The following is an 18,270-nucleotide window of genomic DNA, read 5'->3' as shown; positions in this document are numbered from 1 at the left end:
TGAGTGTTGCCCTGGTCCATCGACAAATTCGGAAGACGACGGGAGCCGTTCAAGGAGCCCAAAGGCTGCCCTTTGTGATGCATGGGTCCAGCAGAGCTGTAAGAACTCAAACTTTGACCATTTCTGAATTGAATCGCAAATAGAGAAGCTTTTTGCTACGCAAGGCGAAATTATGATCAACTTGAGGGCCAGAACGGACAACTAGAGCAGACAAACCATTGGAATGTGTTTACTTGCATTAACCAAAACAATTCTTATTTACAATTTGGCTCTCTCTGCAATCGCCTTGGCAAGGTAACGCTGTAAACACCCCCGAAAGACGCTCTGAAATGCCCCTTCTTCAAGGGAATGTAGACTTCCAGGCTTATGGACAAAACACGCACCCATGGACTAATACTACACAGGTATGTACGCACTATTATGACTTTATAATCCTAAATGTGTTATTTTTTTATTAAAAAATGTGACACTTTATTTTAGATTATTACAACTTTATACTAGTAAGATTACCACTTTTTTCCTCAGAGAAAAAAATGTTTTTTTCCTTGTTCGAGTATATCAGGGCTTCTCAAATATATCAGGGCTTCTCAAATAGTGGGGGGCTCTGGGGAGGCCCCCCACCAAGGACTGGATTATATTGTGATTATTTCTGGTAAAAACATGCACTTATTTTTTTTAGAATTACAATTTTATCCTGGTAATACTTTTAGTGACACTATTTAAAAATATATATTGTATTCTCTTGAAAACAACTGTATTCTAAGTAAATAAAAAAAAAAAAGAAGTTTAATCAGGATCAGGATCAGGATTAATTCTGGTAATATATATTTTTTTTAACAATTTTTTTTTTTTAATTACTTTTTTATACAAAAACAACATTATTTTCTCAATATTAATTATACTTCTTTTCCACGACATTAAGACTTCATTCTTTTTTTTGCCTTTTTTTTTTCAAAACTCATTTTTAAAAAAAACAAAACTTTTTATACAAAATCAACATTATTTTCTCAATATTAATTACACTTCTTTGCCACGACATTAAGACTTTATTCTTTTTTTTGCCTTTCATTTTTTTTCAAAACCCATAATTAAAAAAAAACAAAAAACTTTTTATCATAAAAACAACATAATTTTTTCAATATTAAATACACTTTTTTGCCACGACATTAAGACTATTCTTTTTTTTGCCTTTCTTTTTTTTTTTTCAAAACCCATTATTTTTTGGGAAAAAATACTTTTTATACAAAATCAACATTATTTTCTCAATATTAAATACACTTCTTTGCCACGACATTAAGACTTTATTCTTTTTTTTTGGCTATCATTTTTTTTTCAAAACCCATTATTTTTTTTGAATAAAAAACTTTTTATACAAAAAAACAACAACATTATTTTTTCAATATTAAATTAACTTCTTTGCCACGACATTAAGACTTTTTCTTTTTTTTTTGCCTTTAATTTATTTTCAAAACCCATTATTTTTTTGGGAAAAATACTTTTTATACAAAAAAACCAAATCATTATTTTCCCAATATTAAATAACTTATTTGCCATGACATTAAGACTTGATTCTTTTTTTTTGCCTTTCATTCCGGTCCTAACATTCCATGGTATTGGCATAAAGCTCGACAAAGTAGGTGATTTAAGTGCAGATCCACGCCCTCAGGACTTTGTGGGTGTTTTTTAAAACTATTTTCATGACCTTCTGCCCTAAAGTAACTGGATGGAAATCTGCTGATGACTTTCTTTAATAAAATCTTAGCCTGAGGTTAGAGTTGTTATTAGTGAGCCTGTATCAGTAATCTTGAATAATCCCTGAGTAAAGCTAACACAATGTTGTCTATCACAAAGATCTTGACACAGTTTAGCCTGAGGCGTTGCATCTTTTTATGATGCCAAACAATTTGTGACTTTTCATTAAGTTCATTTTGGAAGCGGGGTCTACTCACATAGAGCTGGAGCTGAGTGCTGGTGGGTCCCGGGGCCTTCAGGGACTCTCCTTTCTCTTCCTCCCCCTCCGCCTGCACCCTCGGTCGGGCGTATGTGAAGGTAGTCCCCCCAGCTTGGTATTCCCCCGGAGGGTCCACAGCCCAGCGCCCGTTCACAACAGAAGCTCCAGTTCCACTCCTCATGGCTGCAGGAAAAAGGGTGAAGAAGCGTGTCAGATCCAGTAAAACGCATTAGTCACGACACTTGGTCGTGTTAGCAAACACAACGCACATGCAATCGGAACAGAAGTTTAGAATCTGGCCTTGAAAAAAGAAACTCACAGGCCAGCAACATAATGTTGCCAAGTGCCTGACAGACAAATAAGGTACACCTAGCAGGGCTGGTTGACATTTTTTTGTCTTTTTTTATTTGTGTGAAAGGAGTGTTTTAATATCCTCAGAGGCTGAATGGACGAAGCTGGATTCTGCTTGTTTGGTGAAGACGTTTCAGAAGAGCCATCGACACAAACTTTATTACAAGACCTGATGACTGACAATCTTTACACATTTTGTATACTATTTGACTCCAACAACAATTTAAATAAATGGTTTTGAAATAATGCAGATACATGGCAAAAAAATGGTTGAATAATGACATTTTAGGACGAAATAACACAATTTTAAATATAAAATATATATTTTTAATAAAATATAAATGAAAATAAAATAAAACAAATTCAGTGTGCAGCTCTATGATAACTTTTTTCTAAACATTTCTTTACTTTTGACAAAATCCACGTTCACTTAAGCACTGTGGTCATTGTCTTTATGCTGTTTTGTGATAATGTATCATTAACTATAAGTCAGAATAAACACTAAGAGTTGAGGCAAATATTATTTGGTGGATTACTGAATCACCAGATATCTGTTGGAGACCCTTGTAGTGTCACTATCATGAAGTGTAGTGTCACTATCATAAAGTGTAGTGTCATTATTATAAAGTGTAGTGTCACTGTCATAAAGTGTAGTGTCAATATCATGAAGTGTAGTGTCACTATCATAAAGTGTAGTGTCACTGTCATAAAGTGTAGTATCAATATCATAAAGTGTAGTGTCAATATCATGAAGTGTAGTGTCACTATCTTAAAGTGTAGTGTCAGTCATAAAGTGTAGTGTCAATATCATGAAGTGTAGTGTCAATATCATGAAGTGTAGTGTCAATATCATGAAGTGTAATGTTACTATCATAAAGTGTAGTGTCAATATTATGAAGTGTAGTGTCACTATCATAAAGTGTAGTGTCAGTCATAAAGTGTAGTGTCAATATCATGAAGTGTAGTGTCAATATCATGAAGTGTAATGTTACTATCATAAAGTGTAGTGTCAATATCATGAAGTGTAGTGTCAACATCATGAAGTGTAATGTTACTATCATAAAGTGTAGTGTCACTATCATGAAGTGTAATGTTACTATCATAAAGTGTAGTGTCAATATCATGAAGTGTAGTGTTAGTATCATGAAGTGTAATGTTACTATCATAAATTGTAGTGTCACTATAATAAAGTGTAGTGTCAATATCATGAAGTGTAGTGTTAGTATCATGAAGTGTAATGTCACTATCATAAAGTGTAGTGCCAATATCATGAAGTGTAGTATCAGTATCACAAAGTGTAGTGTCAATATGATGAAGTGTAGTGTTAGTATCATGAAGTGTAGTATCACTATCATAAAGTGTAGTGTCAATATCATGAAGTGTAGTGTTAGTATCATGAAGTGTAATGTTACTATCATAAAGTGTAGTGTCACTATCATAAAGTGTATTGTCAATATAATGAAGTGTAGTGTTAGTATCATGAAGTGTAATGTCACTATCATAAAGTGTAGTGTCACTATAATAAAGTGTAGTGTCAATATCATGAAGTGTAGTGTTAGTATCATGAAGTGTAATGTCACTATCATAAAGTGTAGTGCCAATATCATGAAGTGTAGTGTCAGTATCACAAAGTGTAATGTCAATATCATGAAGTGTAGTGTTAGTATCATTAAGTGTAGTGTCACTATCATAAAGTGTAGTGTCAATATCATGAAGTGTAGTGTTAGTATCATGAAGTGTAGTGTCACTATCATAAAATGTAGTGTCAATATCATGAAGAGTAGTGTTAGTATCATGAAGTGTAATGTCACTATCATAAAGTGTAATGTCACTATCAAAGTATAGTGTTAATATCATGAAGTGTAGTGTTACTATCATGAAATGTAGTTTCACTATCATAAAGTGTAGTGTCACTATCATAAAGTGTAGTGTCAATATCATGAAGTGTAGTGCCACTATCATAAAGTGTAGTGTCACTAAAATTAAGTGTAGTGTCAATATCATGAAGTGTAGTGTTACTACCATGAAGTGTAGTGTCACTATCATAAAGTGTAGAGTCAATATCATGAAGTGTAGTGTTATTATCATGAAGTGTAATATCACTATCATAAAGTGTAATGTCACTATCATAAAGTGTAGTGTCAATATCATGAAGTGTAGTGTTACTATCATGAAGTGTAGTGTCACTATCATAAAGTGTAGTGTCACTAAAATTAAGTGTAGTGTCAATATCATGAAGTGTAGTGTTACTAACATGAAGTGTAGTGTCACTATCATAACATGTAGTCAATAATATGAAGTGTAGTGTTAGTATCATGAAGTGTAACATCACTATCATAAAGTGTAATGTCACGATTATAAAGTGTAGTGTCATTATATTGAAGTGTAGTGTTACTATCATGAAGTGTAGTGTCACTATCATAAAGTGTAGTGTCAATATCATGAAGTGTAGTGTTACTATCATGAAGTGTAGTTTCACTATCATAAAGTGTAGTGTCACTATCATAAAGTGTAGTGTCACTATCATAAAGTGTAGTGCAATATCATGAAGTGTAGTGCCACTATCATAAATTGTAGTGTCACTAAAATTAAGTGTAGTGTCAATATCATGAAGTGTAGTGTTACTACCATGAAGTGTAGTGTCACTATCATAAAGTGTAGAGTCAATATCATGAAGTGTAGTGTTAGTATCATGAAGTGTAATATCACTATCATAAAGTGTAATGTCACTATCATAAAGTGTAGTGTCAATATCATGAAGTGTAGTGTTACTATCATGAAGTGTAGTGTCACTATCATAAAGTGTAGTGTCAATATCATGAAGTGTAGTGTCACTATCATAAAGTGTAGTGTCACTAAAATTAAGTGTAGTGTCAATATCATGAAGTGTAGTGTCACTAAAATTAAGTGTAGTGTCAATATCATGAAGTGTAGTGTTACTAACATGAAGTGTAGTGTCACTATCATAACATGTAGTCAATATCATGAAATGTAGTGTTAGTATCATGAAGTGTAATATCACTATCATAAAGTGTAATGTCACGATCATAAAGTGTAGTGTCAATATATTGAAGTGTAGTGTTACTATCATGAAGTGTAGTGTCACTATCATAAAGTGTATTGTCAATATCATGAAGTGTAGTGTTACTATCATGAAGTGTAGTTTCACTATCATAAAGTGTAGTGTCACTATCATAAAGTGTAGTGTCACTATCATAAAATGTAGTGTCAATATCATGAAGTGTAGTGTCACTATCATAAAGTGTAGTGTCACTATCATAAAGTGTAGTGTCACTATCATAAAGTGTAGTGTCACTATCATAAAGTGTAGTGTCAATATCATGAAGTGTAGTGTTAGTATCATGAAGTGTAATATCACTATCATAAAGTGTAATGTCACGATCATAAAGTGTAGTGTCAATATATTGAAGTGTAGTATTACTATCATGAAGTGTAGTGTCACTATCATAAAGTGTAGTGTCAATATCATAAAGTGCAGTGTCACTATCATAAAGTGTAGTGTCAATATATTGAAGTGCAGTGTTACTATAATGAAGTGTAGTGTCACTATCATAAAGTGTAGTGTCACTATCATAAAGTGTAGTGTCCCTGTCATAAAGTGTAGTGTCAATATCACAAAGTGATAACATCACTTCACGAACATAAAATGTAGTGTTACTATCATAAAGTGCAGTGTCATAAAGTGCTTAAAGAATCTGTTGATATTTTGCAGTTTTTTAATCTCACGCTAATAAGAATGCGTCCCCTGGCAAGTTAATACGGAACGTGTACTTTTGTTTCTAAATACGGGACGACTCCGTCTTTCAGGGGACGGCCGGCGAGCCCCGTTGACGCCTGAAAGAAAGACGAGGGCGGCTCACCCAGGTAGTTCGGGCTGGCTCGTCTCTCTGTGATGTTAATGAAGGTGGCTCCGGCCGGGATGTCCAGGATCTTGTGGTAACCAAGGGGAACCGTGACATTATGGAAGCTGCCCGTCACCCTTTGACAGGAGGAGTCCCGCCCACCGCAGACCCCACATTTGTCCATCACAGAGCCGGAGCCCAGAGTGCCGTCGCAGCCCTCGGTCTGCCAAAGACAAGGAAGACGAATAGATGGGAGTTGGATGGTAAAAACAGGAACAAAGCATCTATTGTCAGAGTTTAGGTCACTGCTCGCTGCGTAAATCTCAACCTTACGAGCCGGAGCGCTGCCAGAAATGTAAAGGTCGGACGAGGGCGAAAGGAGTCTGCTTTCTGGGAGCAGACATTTTAAACCAATCCAGGGTTTTTATGACTCGTTTAAATCACAAACAATCACTTTTTATCATCTGTGACATAAACTGCAGGATAAATCACGCGAGTAAGGACAGAGAAAACTATCAGTGCACTTAAAATGATCTAATGAGGCAAAATTGGGATATTGTGTCCAACAAAAATGATGTTACCAAAGCACGTGAACATTTTGGAGGGATTTTCACAGGCCTGGATGTTGAAATCTGTGTTAAAAAATGTTTGTAAAAGGAAAAATATACTCTATACCAGTGGTTCTTAACCTGGGTTTGATCGAACCCTAGGGGTTCGGTGAGTCGGGCTCAGGGGTTCGGTGAGTCGGGCTCAGGGGTTTGGCGGAGGTCAGGACACACCAGACTCATCGTGTAAATAAAAACTTCTCCCTATCGGCGTATTACGGATACGGCAACAGCAGAAGTCACACTGATTTGCAGGTGTGTAATTTGTTGTGAGTTTATGCACTGTGTTGGTTTTGTTGTTTGAACAAGGTGATGTTCATGTACGGTTCATTTTGTGCACCAGTAAAAAAACATGGTAACACTTTAGTATGGAGAACATATTCACCATTAATTAGTTGCTTATTAACATGCAAATTAGTAACATATTGGCGCTTAACTAGTCATTATTAAGTACTTAATAATGCCTTATTCGGCATGGCCTTATTATAACCCTAACCCTCTAACCCTGGCCCTAACCCTCTAACCCTAACCAAATAACTCTAAATGAAGTCTTTGTTACTTAGAATATGTTCCCCATACTAAAGTGTTACCAAAAACATATAACTTTGAAAAAAAAAACACATTTTATTTTTCACTAAAGAAGGGTTCGGGGAATGCGCACATGAAACTGGTGGGGTTTCGGTACCTCCAACATGGTTAAGAACTACTGCTTTGTACAGAATTGATCCAACAAAAAACTTAGGAGGTTGGAAATAAAAAATAAATAAAAAATTTAACCAGTATTACAGGTATACACTACCGTTCAAAAGTTTGGGGTCACATTGAAATGTCCTTATTTTTTAAGGAAAAGCACTGTACTTTTCAATGAAGATAACTTTAAACTAGTCTTAACTTTAAAGAAATACACTCTATACATTGCTAATGTGGTAAATGACTATTCTAGCTGCAAATGTCTGGTTTTTGGTGAAATATCTACAAAGGTGTATAGAGGCCCATTTCCAGCAACTATCACTCCAGTGTTCTAATGGTACAATGTGTTTGCTCATTGGCTCAGAAGGCTAATTGATGATTAGAAAACCCTTGTGCAATCATGTTCACACATCTGAAAACAGTTTAGCTCGTTACAGAAGCTACAAAACTGACCTTCCTTTGAGCAGATTGAGTTTCTGGAGCATCACATTTGTGGGCTCAATTAAACGCTCAAAATGGCCAGAAAAAGAGAACTTTCATCTGAAACTCGACAGTCTATTCTTGTTCTTAGAAATGAAGGCTATTCCACAAAATTGTTTGGGTGACCCCAAACTTTTAAACGGTAGAGTATGTGTGTGCAGGAGGGAATATTATACTACAATATTAGATAAACAACACTAGAGAAATATCGAACATAATAGACAAAAAAAACTAAAACCAGTGAAGTTGGCACGTTGTGTAATTTGTAAATAAAGACAGAATACAATTATTTGCAAATCCTTTTTAACTTATATTCAATTGAATAGACTGCAAAGACAAGATATTTCATTTTCTAACTGAGAAACTTAATTATTTTTTTGCAAATAATCATTAACTTAGTATTTAATGGCAGCAACACATTGCAAAAAAGTTGGCATTTTTACCACTGTGTTACATGACCTTTCCTTTTAACAACACTCAGTAAACGTTTGGGAACTGAGGAGACCAATTTTTGAGAATTTTCAGGTGGAATTCTTTCCCATTCTTGATTGATGTACAGCTTAAGTTGTTCAACAGTCCGGGGGTCTCCGTTGTGGTATTTTAGGCTTCATATTGCGCCACACATTTCCAATGGGAGACAGGTCTGGACTACAGGCAGGCCAGTCTAGTACCCTCACTCTTTTACTATGAAGCCACGCTGTTGTAACACGTGGCTTGGTATCGTCTTGCTGAAATAAGCAGGGGCGCCCAACCATAACGTTGCTTGGATGGCAACATATGTTGCTCCAAAACCTGTATGTACCTTTGGATAGTAAAGTTTTAACTTGCACTTACAGATGTAGCAACAAACTGTAGTTACTGACAGTGTTTTTTTTAAGAGTTCCTGAGCCCATGTGGTGATATCCTTTACACACTGATGTCACCTTTTGATGATATCACGGACCGTAGATGGTGAAATTCCTAAATTCCTTGCAATAGCTGGTTGAGAAATGTTCTTAAACAATTTGCTCACGCATTTGTTCACAAAGTACTGACCCCTCGCCCCACCCTTGTTTGTGAATGACTGAGCATTTCATGGAAGCTGCTTTTATACCCAATCATGGCATCCACCTGTTCCCAATGAGCCTGTTCACCTGTGGGATGTTCCAAATAAGTGTTTGATGAGCATTCCTCAACTTTCTCAGTCTTTTTTGCCACTTGTGCCAGCTTTTTTGGAACATGTTGCAGGCATCAAATCCAAATGAGCTATTATTTGCAAAAAATAACAATGTTTTCCAGTTAGAACATTAAATATCTTGTCTTTGCAGTCTATTCAATTGAATATAGATTTAAAAGAATTTGCAAATCATTGTATTTTGTTTTTATTTACAATTAACACAACGTGCCAACTTCACTGGTTTTGGGGTTTGTATATATATATATATATATATATATATATATATAGATATATATATATATATATATATATATATATATATATAGTTACTTTACTTGCTTTCGGCCCCGGGCCAAACTTTTTTAACCCAATGCGGCCCCCCCAAGTCAAAAAGTTTGGACCACCATGATCTAAACATGCCCCTTTGACACTAACAAATGTACATTAACTTCAAATGTGTTGAGATTGTGAAAATCTTTTGGGAAAATGCATTTCTACCTTTCTATCCAAAAAGTGACCACACCGTATTATGTGAAATAAATAAGTTAGATGATGTACATAAGAAAGAAGGATTACAATCTACTCACTAGACATCGCCCTTCCACGCAAACATCGTTGGAGGTGACGTTGAAGCAAGGCGTCCCGTCTCGCACCTGCTCGGCCTGACGGACGTAGAAGCGATAGCCTGCCGGTCTGCAGGTGAGCTCGCACTGCTTGTCTGGACCCACTGGAACACATCACATGACACCAGATCATTGAAGATGGCAGTATTTATCTTTAACATCTCCTGGATGTGCGCATGTGTCTTCAGCAGCTCAGACAACCAAAGTACTTTGGGCCTGATTTACTGAGATCCAAATACCACGGGGTAAACAGCACACATATGAAGGTTCATGAATACAAAAGCTTTTTTTGACACTGAATTCATGCAACTGAATTTTTTGCATTTTTATTTTGTGACCTGAATATTTTTTACATCAAGTTATGCTGGCAATTTCAGTGAAAAAAAAAAAATAGTGCATATAAATTTAGTGTTAATAAACTGGGTGTATAAGAATTCAGTGAATTTTTTTACACTGAATTTATTTAACAGAATTTTTTTTACACTTAATTTTTTTAACACTGAATTTTAAAAAACGTAATTTTTAAACAAACATGCATTTTGCTAAAAAAAAAAATTCAATGAAATTGTGGGCATAATTTGATGTAAAGAAAATCAGTTCACAAAATATAAACGCATAACATTCAGTTACATAAATTCAGTGTCAACAAAAGCTTTCATAATAAAGACAAAAATTAACCTCCATACATGTGAACTCTATAAAATTGCGTGTACTATGAGTGGGCGTATAAAAACTCAGTGTAATTTTTTTACACTGTATTTTTATAAAATATTTTTTTTCTGTGACTTTCTTACACTGAATTTTTATACACTGAATTTTTTTACACAACATTTTTATACATTGAATTTTTTTGCACTGAATTTTAGAACACTGACATTTTTCTATACCTTTTTTACACTGTATTTTTATACAATGATTTTTTTTACACTGAATTTTTATACACTGAATTTTAACACAATGAATTTTAAAACACATAATTTTCAAACGCACGCATTTTGCTAACACTTTTTTTCTATTAAATTGTCAGCATAATTTGATGCACAAAAATTTCAGTTGACAAAATTTAAACGCAAAACATTCAGTTACATAAATTCAGTGTCAAAAAAACCTTTCGTAATAAAGACACAAATTAACCTCCATACATGTGCAATCTATACAATTGCGTGTACTATGAGTAGGCGTATAACAATTTAGTGTAATTCTATAACACTGAATTTTTTGATAAAATAATTTTGTTCTGTAACTTTCTTACACTGAATTGTTATACACTGAATTTTTTTACACAGATTTTTTTATTCTAAATTCTTACACATTGAATTTTTTTGCACTGAATTTTTAAACACACGCATTTTGCTGAGACTTTTTTTATTTTATTTAATTGTCAGTATAATTTGATGTACAAAAATTTCAGTTCACAAAATTTTAACGCAAAAAATTCAGTTACATAAATGAACCTCCATACATGTGCCATCTATAAAATTGCGTGTACTATGAGTGGGCGCATGAAAATTCAGTGTAATTTTTTACACTGATTTTTTTATACACTGAATTTTTATACACCGAATTTTGAAACACAGAAATTTTAAATGCTTAATTTTTAAACACACGCATTTTGCTAACACTTTTTTTCAATGACATTGTCAGCGTAATTTGATGTACAAAAATTCTGTTCATAAAATTCAGAGGCAAAAAAATTCAGTTACATAAAAAAGCTTTCGTAATAAAAACAAATTAACCTTCATACATGTGCAATCTATAAAATTGTGTGTACTATGAGCGGTTGTGCTGCGTACGATGTACTAACATTGCACGTGCTATTCTTAAGTGGTGCAGACCACCTTATTTAAATGAGGTTTTTGCATGCACTCCGCAGCTCTCACCACGGAGACACTCATTTACTGCACATTCATGTAATCAAACAAGCAGCAGGTAAAAGAACCAAACTTCATGAATGCTTTTTGTGACCAACAAGTATGTGCTCCAATCACTCTATCACAAAAAAATAAGAGTTGTAGAAATTATTGGAAACTCAAGACAGCCATGACATTATGTTTTTTACAAGTGTATGTAAACTTTTGACCACGACTGTATGTGTATGTATACACACACACACGCACACACACACACTCTCTCATCTGCTTCAGCATCCTAGTGTCTTGAGTTTCTTCCTAATGGAAGAGAGGTGGACACGTTTCCACGTGGACAAGAAATGAAGGCCCTGACAGCACCAAAGTGCACGGGCAAGCCCTCCACTCCCGCCTGCACAGGCCAACACATGCCTGCCAGACTAATGCAAGCGGGAGGAACGGTGAGATTTATGAGAGGAGGCCAGTGGGCTCATGCGTCACAGTGAAACCTACATTAATGACAGCACGGATGAAGAGGGAGGAACCCGAGGAGAAAGTATGTCTTTCAGCAGGCAAAGAGAGTAGAGAGCACTGATATCTCACAGGGGAGTAATAGTTGTCCTGCTTGAGAAATGTCTGACATGTTATGGTATTTAAAAAAAAAATCACATGCTCAATGCTGTAGGAACATACAGTATCAAATGTTAATGCTTAAAAACAGGAGGGTCCAAACCTTTGTCTATGAAGGCTGCAGAAATGGAAGTGTAATGGGGGCCACTTTAGTACATTTTGGACATTAAAGATGCTCAAACCAATCCAAGTATGTTATTAAATGCTAAACCAAGGATATTCCCAGAAAGCTAAGGACTGGGGGGCCGTACGTCTCCCTTCCCTCTTAGTGTTATTTTGTAGATTCGAAAAACCAGTGTCCTTTACAGTAGACATTTGATTTTGGTCTTTTTATTTAGTCTGAGTTACAGGAGCGCTCTGCCAGTCAAACTCTGGTGTTTTTCAAAATTTGCAGCAAAAAGTGGAGTCTCTCACAAGTTTTTTGAACTGAACTCGCGGGCCACTAGTCGAAGAGCCCAAAAGATGATAAAGAGAGGACCTAAGATGGAACCTTGAGGAACACCACTAGTACACTGCAAAAACTGAAATCTAAGTAAGATTAAATATCTCAAATAAGGGTGATATTTGCTTATTTTCTGTCTGATAAGATAATTCTTCTCACTAAGCAGATTTTATGTTAGAGTGTTTTACTTGTTTTAAGTGTTTTGGTCCTAAATGATCTCAGTAAGATATTACAGCTTGTTGCTGAGATTTTATGACCTACACTACTGTTCAAAAGTTTGGGGTCACATTGAAATGTCCTTATTTTTGAAGGAAAAGCACTGTACTTTTCAATGAAGATGACTTTAAACTAGTCTTAACTTTAAAGAAATACACTCTATACATTGCTAATGTGGTAAATGACTATTCTAGCTGCAAATGTCTGGTTTTTGGTGCAATATCTACATAGGTGTATAGAGGCCCATTTCCAGCAACTATCACTCCAGTCCAGTGTTCTAACAGTACAATGTTTTTGCTCATTGGCTCAGAAGGCTAATTGATGATTAGAAAACCCTTGTGCAATCATGTTCTCACATCTGAAAACAGTTTAGCTCGTTACAGAAGCTACAAAACTGACCTTCCTTTGAGCAGATTGAGTTTCTGGAGCATCACATTTGTGGGGTCAATTAAACGCTCAAAATGGCCAGAAAAAGAGAACTTTCATCTGAAACTCGACAGTCTATTCTTGTTCTTAGAAATGAAGGCTATTCCACGAAATTGTTTGGGTGACCCCAAACTTTTGAACGGTAGTGTATATTGAGTAAAACATGCTTGAAACTACAATATCAACTGTTGCAAAGCTGTGTCATCAACACTCACAAGTATAAAACTACTTTTTCAAAGTAATAATTTCTTACTTCAAGCATGAAATAAAAAATCATGACTTTGACACAATTGAGTCTCATAATTAAAACAGATGACAGCCAAATGGACTTTGCAGTTTTATTTTCAATGAAACAATAGGAAAAAAATGACTCTTATAGTAGTACAGTTGGCACAGTACAGTAAACTGACAGTTACTATTTTAAACATTCGACATTTGACATTTCAAACAATTTTGAACAGAAATAGTTCATGCACATTCAGATAAATTCTTCAAAATTACAATTGGAAAAAAATTGGCCGGGGGCCGGGCTGTAAATATATATATACATACAGTATATATATATATATATATATATATATATATATATATATATATATATATATATATATATATATATATATATATATATATATATATATATATATATATATTCCTTGCGCACTAATTGACTGAAAGAGCACGCACTTGGCGCGATGATGTCATGTTATCGATGGGAAAATGCTTTTTTTTTGCCTGAGCGGCTAGTAGACCCCGAGAGTAACAAGCGGTTACCTTGTTGCCTTTCCCTTAAGAAAAATAAACTGGTTTTTAGTATAAGTTTGCTGGTTTCAAGAAATGTAATGCAGAGCGCATATTATTATGTCAAGATAATGGCACTAGCATTTACTTAATTTAAGAATATTTTTCAACATATTGAGCAAAAAGGTCTCATATTTGTTTTTTCTATCAAGAAAAGTGCACCTGGTATTAGTGAGAATATACTTATTTTAAGGTATTTTGGGGTTCATTGAGGTTAGCTAATTTTACTTGCTTTGGAAAGTCTTGACAAGCCAAATTTTCTTGTTCTATTAGCAGATAATTTTGCTTAGTTCAAGTAAAATACCCCTAATTTTTGTATTTTCTTTCCTTGTTTTTGAACATTGACTTTTTGCAGTGTATGACGAAAGCAATTGAACAAATGACTACTTAATGCATCAGAACACCTGACTAGGGCTGCAACTAACGATTAATTTGATAATCGATTAATCTGTCGATTATTACTTCGATTGATCGATTAATAATCGGATAAAAGAGACAAACTACATTTCTATAATATCCAGTATTTTATTGAAAAAAAACAGCATACTGGCACCATACTTATTTTGATTATTGTTTCTCAGCTGTTTGTAAATGTTGCAGTAAATAAAGATTTATTAAAAAAATAAATAAATAAATAAATGTTTAATTACAAAAAAAAAAGAAAGAAAAAAACCTCTGGGCATGCGCATAGCATAGATCCAACGAATTGATGACTAAATTAATCGGCAACTATTTTAATAATCGATTTTAATCGATTTAATCGATTAGTTGTTGCAGCCCTACACCTGAATGACATAAATCACATTACGGAAAATAAGGAGAAGACTCAAAGGGGCGCCTTGAGGAACACCTCATTGATGTAAATATATGTGATGTGATGTAAAAAAGAAAGTGATGTAAAAAAACGAGTCATACCAAAGACTCTAAAAATGGGACCCATTACATCCCTGTTTGGCACTCAGCATCAAGGGTTGGAATTGGGGGTTAAATCACCAACATGATTCCCGAGCGTGGCCACTGCTGCTGCTCACTGCTCCCCTCACCTCCCAGGGGGTGGAAAAAGGGGATGGGTCAAATGCAGAGGGTAATTTCACCACACCTAGTGTGTGTGTGACTATCAGTGGTACTTTAACTTTAAATCACAAGTTTGGTGTGCTATGTTTGCTAGCAAGCTTAAAATGCTAATGCAAAGATCTGCCAATTTGAGCCAAGGCACATTTTCTTCATTGAAAAAAAATCCCAAGGCACACCACTAGCAGAAAAAGCAAAAAAAAGAAACAATATAAAGAAAGTCGTTCTCATCAAATATCTGGCGCAATTGTTCGATATGAATTTAAATCATAACCATAACCATCCATGCATCACTAATTACCTTGTCTCAAAGTAGTCCTAAGAAGCAACAAGCATTTTGTAATCATCTTCAAAATCCTAATATAAAAATGTTGGTTCATCCAAACCAACCTTGCTTCGCAAAAAAAAAAGAAGTTATAATTGGAACACGTTTTCTTATTTTTAAATACTGATTACATGTCTATCACGATATACCATATTTTTCGGAGTATAAGTCGCTCCGGAGTATAAGTCGCATCGGCCGAAAATGCATAATAAAGAAGGAAAAAAACATATGTAAGTCGCACTGGAGTATAAGTCGCATTTTTTGGGGAAATGTATTTGATAAAACCCAACACCAAGAATAGACATTTGGAAGGCAATTTAAAATAAATAAAGAATAGTGAACAACAGGCTGAATAAGTGTACGTTAAATGGCGCATAAATAACCAACTGAGAACGTGCCTGGTATGTTAACGTAACATATTATGGTAAGAGTCATTCAAATAACTATAACATATAGAACATGCTATACGTTTACCAAACAATCTGTCACTCCTAATCGCTAAATCCCATGAAATCTTATACGTCTAGTCCAGTGGTTCTTAACCTTGTTGGAGGTACCGAACCTCACCAGTTTTGTATGCGCATTCACCGAACCCTTCTTTAGGGAAAAAAAATAAAAAATAGTTTTCAAATTCAAGAAATGTTTTTTTTACTGGTGCACAAAATGAACCGTGCATGAACATCACCTTGTTCAAAGAACAAAACCAACACAGTGCATGAACTCACAACAAATTACACACCTTACACACCTTACCATGAATTGATTAACGTGGACTCCGACTTAAACAAGTTGAAAAACTTATTCGGGTGTTACCATTTAGTGGTCAATTGTACGGAATATGTACTGTACTGTGTAAACTGTAATGTTTCATATAATGTATTCTCTTCCTTTGCAATCTGCTAATAAAAGTTTCAATCCATCAATTAAACAACCTGCAAATCAGATGGAAAATTAGAATGAACATTGTTTGGGGGTATCCGTAATACGCCGATAGGGAGAAGTTTTTATTTACACGATGAGTCGGATGTGTCTTTACCTCCGTGGCGGAGGCTCCACCGAACCCCTGAGGCTGACTCACCAAACCCCTAGGGTTCGATCGAACCCAGGTTAAGAACCACTGGTCTAGTCTCTTACGTGAATGAGATAAATAATATTATTTGATATTTTACGGTAATGTGTTAATAATTTCCCACATAAGTCGCTCCTGAGTATAACTATGAAAAAAACTGCGACTTATAGTCCGAAAATATGGATATCCTTTTATCGCCCAGCCCTAGCTTCAAGTAATTCTACAAAACAATGCACCGCCAAGTCTTCTTTTTTTTTTTTTGAATGCATTTTTGAGTAACGAAGGCAGAAATGAGCAGCTGTTGGCCTCAGGGATATTGAAATTGTCTCAGAGGTAATAGACTGGAAGTGTTATGGGGGTCAAAGTCCTGCAGCAAAGTGTGTGCGTGTATGTGTGTGTGTGTGTGTGTGTGTGTGTGTGTGTGTGTGTGTGTGTGTGTGTGTGTGTGTGTGTGTGTGTGTGTGTGTGTGTGTGTGAAAGAGAGAGATAGCGCGGTAGACATGAGCTCATAGCGAGCAAAAGCGATTGAGTTGCGGATGGGAGGGTGAAAGGGAATGTTTTCTCCTGAAAATGACATTTTCTATGGTGTATCATATTCCATGCACATACCTAGTATATTTATTGAAAAAATAAGGGGAAAAAAACGGTTGTTTCTTTCAAAAAATACTTGACTTGGGATATTTTGGTCGGCATTATGATATGGCTTTCACGACACTTTATCCAGAGAGATACCGCCAGAGACCACGCTATCTCCGCGGTCAAGAGGCATACTGACGGCTGAGAGGAAAGGGCAAAGGTCAAATACCAGATCCCTTAACTTTGCCGGTCGTGAAGACGCACGCACGCACGCACGCACGCACGCACGCACGCACGCACGCACGCACGCACGCACGCACACACACGCACACGCACACGCACACGCACACGCACACGCACACGCACACGCACACACACACACACACACACACACACACACACACACCCATTCTTGCATGTCTTACCTTTTTGAGACCTCTGAAAAATGCCTACCTCTTTAGGACCACCCTTTCTAAGTATATACTGTAAATATTTGTATTTACAACATTATTAATATATATAAACCATGCAAATATAAACACATTTTTTGTTTGTAATTAGTTTTTAATCTTCATTATTTACTTCAAGTTATTACAGTATGTCTCTGTATACGTATATATTTATTTTTTAAATACATTTTGGCCAAACAGGGCACATTTCAATTTCTTACACACACTTGTTATTACATATGTTGGCCAGAGGGGGAGCACATGACATTTTTACACACACTTGTTATTTCATTTCTTGGCCAGAGGGGGAGCGCTTCAATTTCTTACACACACTTGTTATTCTATATGTTGACCAGAGGGGGAGCACTTTTAAAACCGACACACAGTCAATTTGAAAAAATCCCTCCTTTTTGGGACCACCCTCATTTGGATAGATTTCACTAAAAGGGGTGCAAATGAGATCTCTATTTTTTGTTTTTTGTAATGTGCTTAAGGCCGATGACAAACGAGTCACGGACCACAGATGGCCCCTGTGCCGCACTTTGGGCAACCCAGCTGTAGAAGCTAACTGTTAATGGCCACTATAGTCTTAGCACCGTAGTGTATTTGTTCATCCTATGGTCACATATGGAACGCGGGTTGTCTTACATCAGCACCGGAAATCATAAAACCAGCTGTTCACCTGGCGGGTTTTTTCGG

General features: G+C 35.6%; 1 protein-coding gene across 1 annotated transcript in view; it reads right to left on the bottom strand.

Moving 5' to 3' along the window:
- LOC133636411 (thrombospondin type-1 domain-containing protein 4-like) overlaps positions 1 to 18,270 on the bottom strand; it is a gene marked incomplete at its 5' end in the record, with an annotated part of 128,602 nt that overhangs the window by 33,987 nt on the left and 76,345 nt on the right. The window contains 3 exons of the mRNA XM_062030403.1: positions 1,950 to 2,134; positions 6,184 to 6,388; positions 9,684 to 9,823. Coding sequence (XP_061886387.1) covers positions 1,950 to 2,134; positions 6,184 to 6,388; positions 9,684 to 9,823 — 530 coding nt within the window. The remainder of the gene's footprint in view (positions 1 to 1,949; positions 2,135 to 6,183; positions 6,389 to 9,683; positions 9,824 to 18,270) is intronic.

This window comes from Entelurus aequoreus, linkage group LG20, assembly GCF_033978785.1.
Source record: "Entelurus aequoreus isolate RoL-2023_Sb linkage group LG20, RoL_Eaeq_v1.1, whole genome shotgun sequence".
NCBI classification, from domain to species: Eukaryota; Metazoa; Chordata; class Actinopteri; order Syngnathiformes; family Syngnathidae; genus Entelurus; species Entelurus aequoreus.
This window is presented reverse-complemented; position numbering and strand designations above follow the sequence as displayed.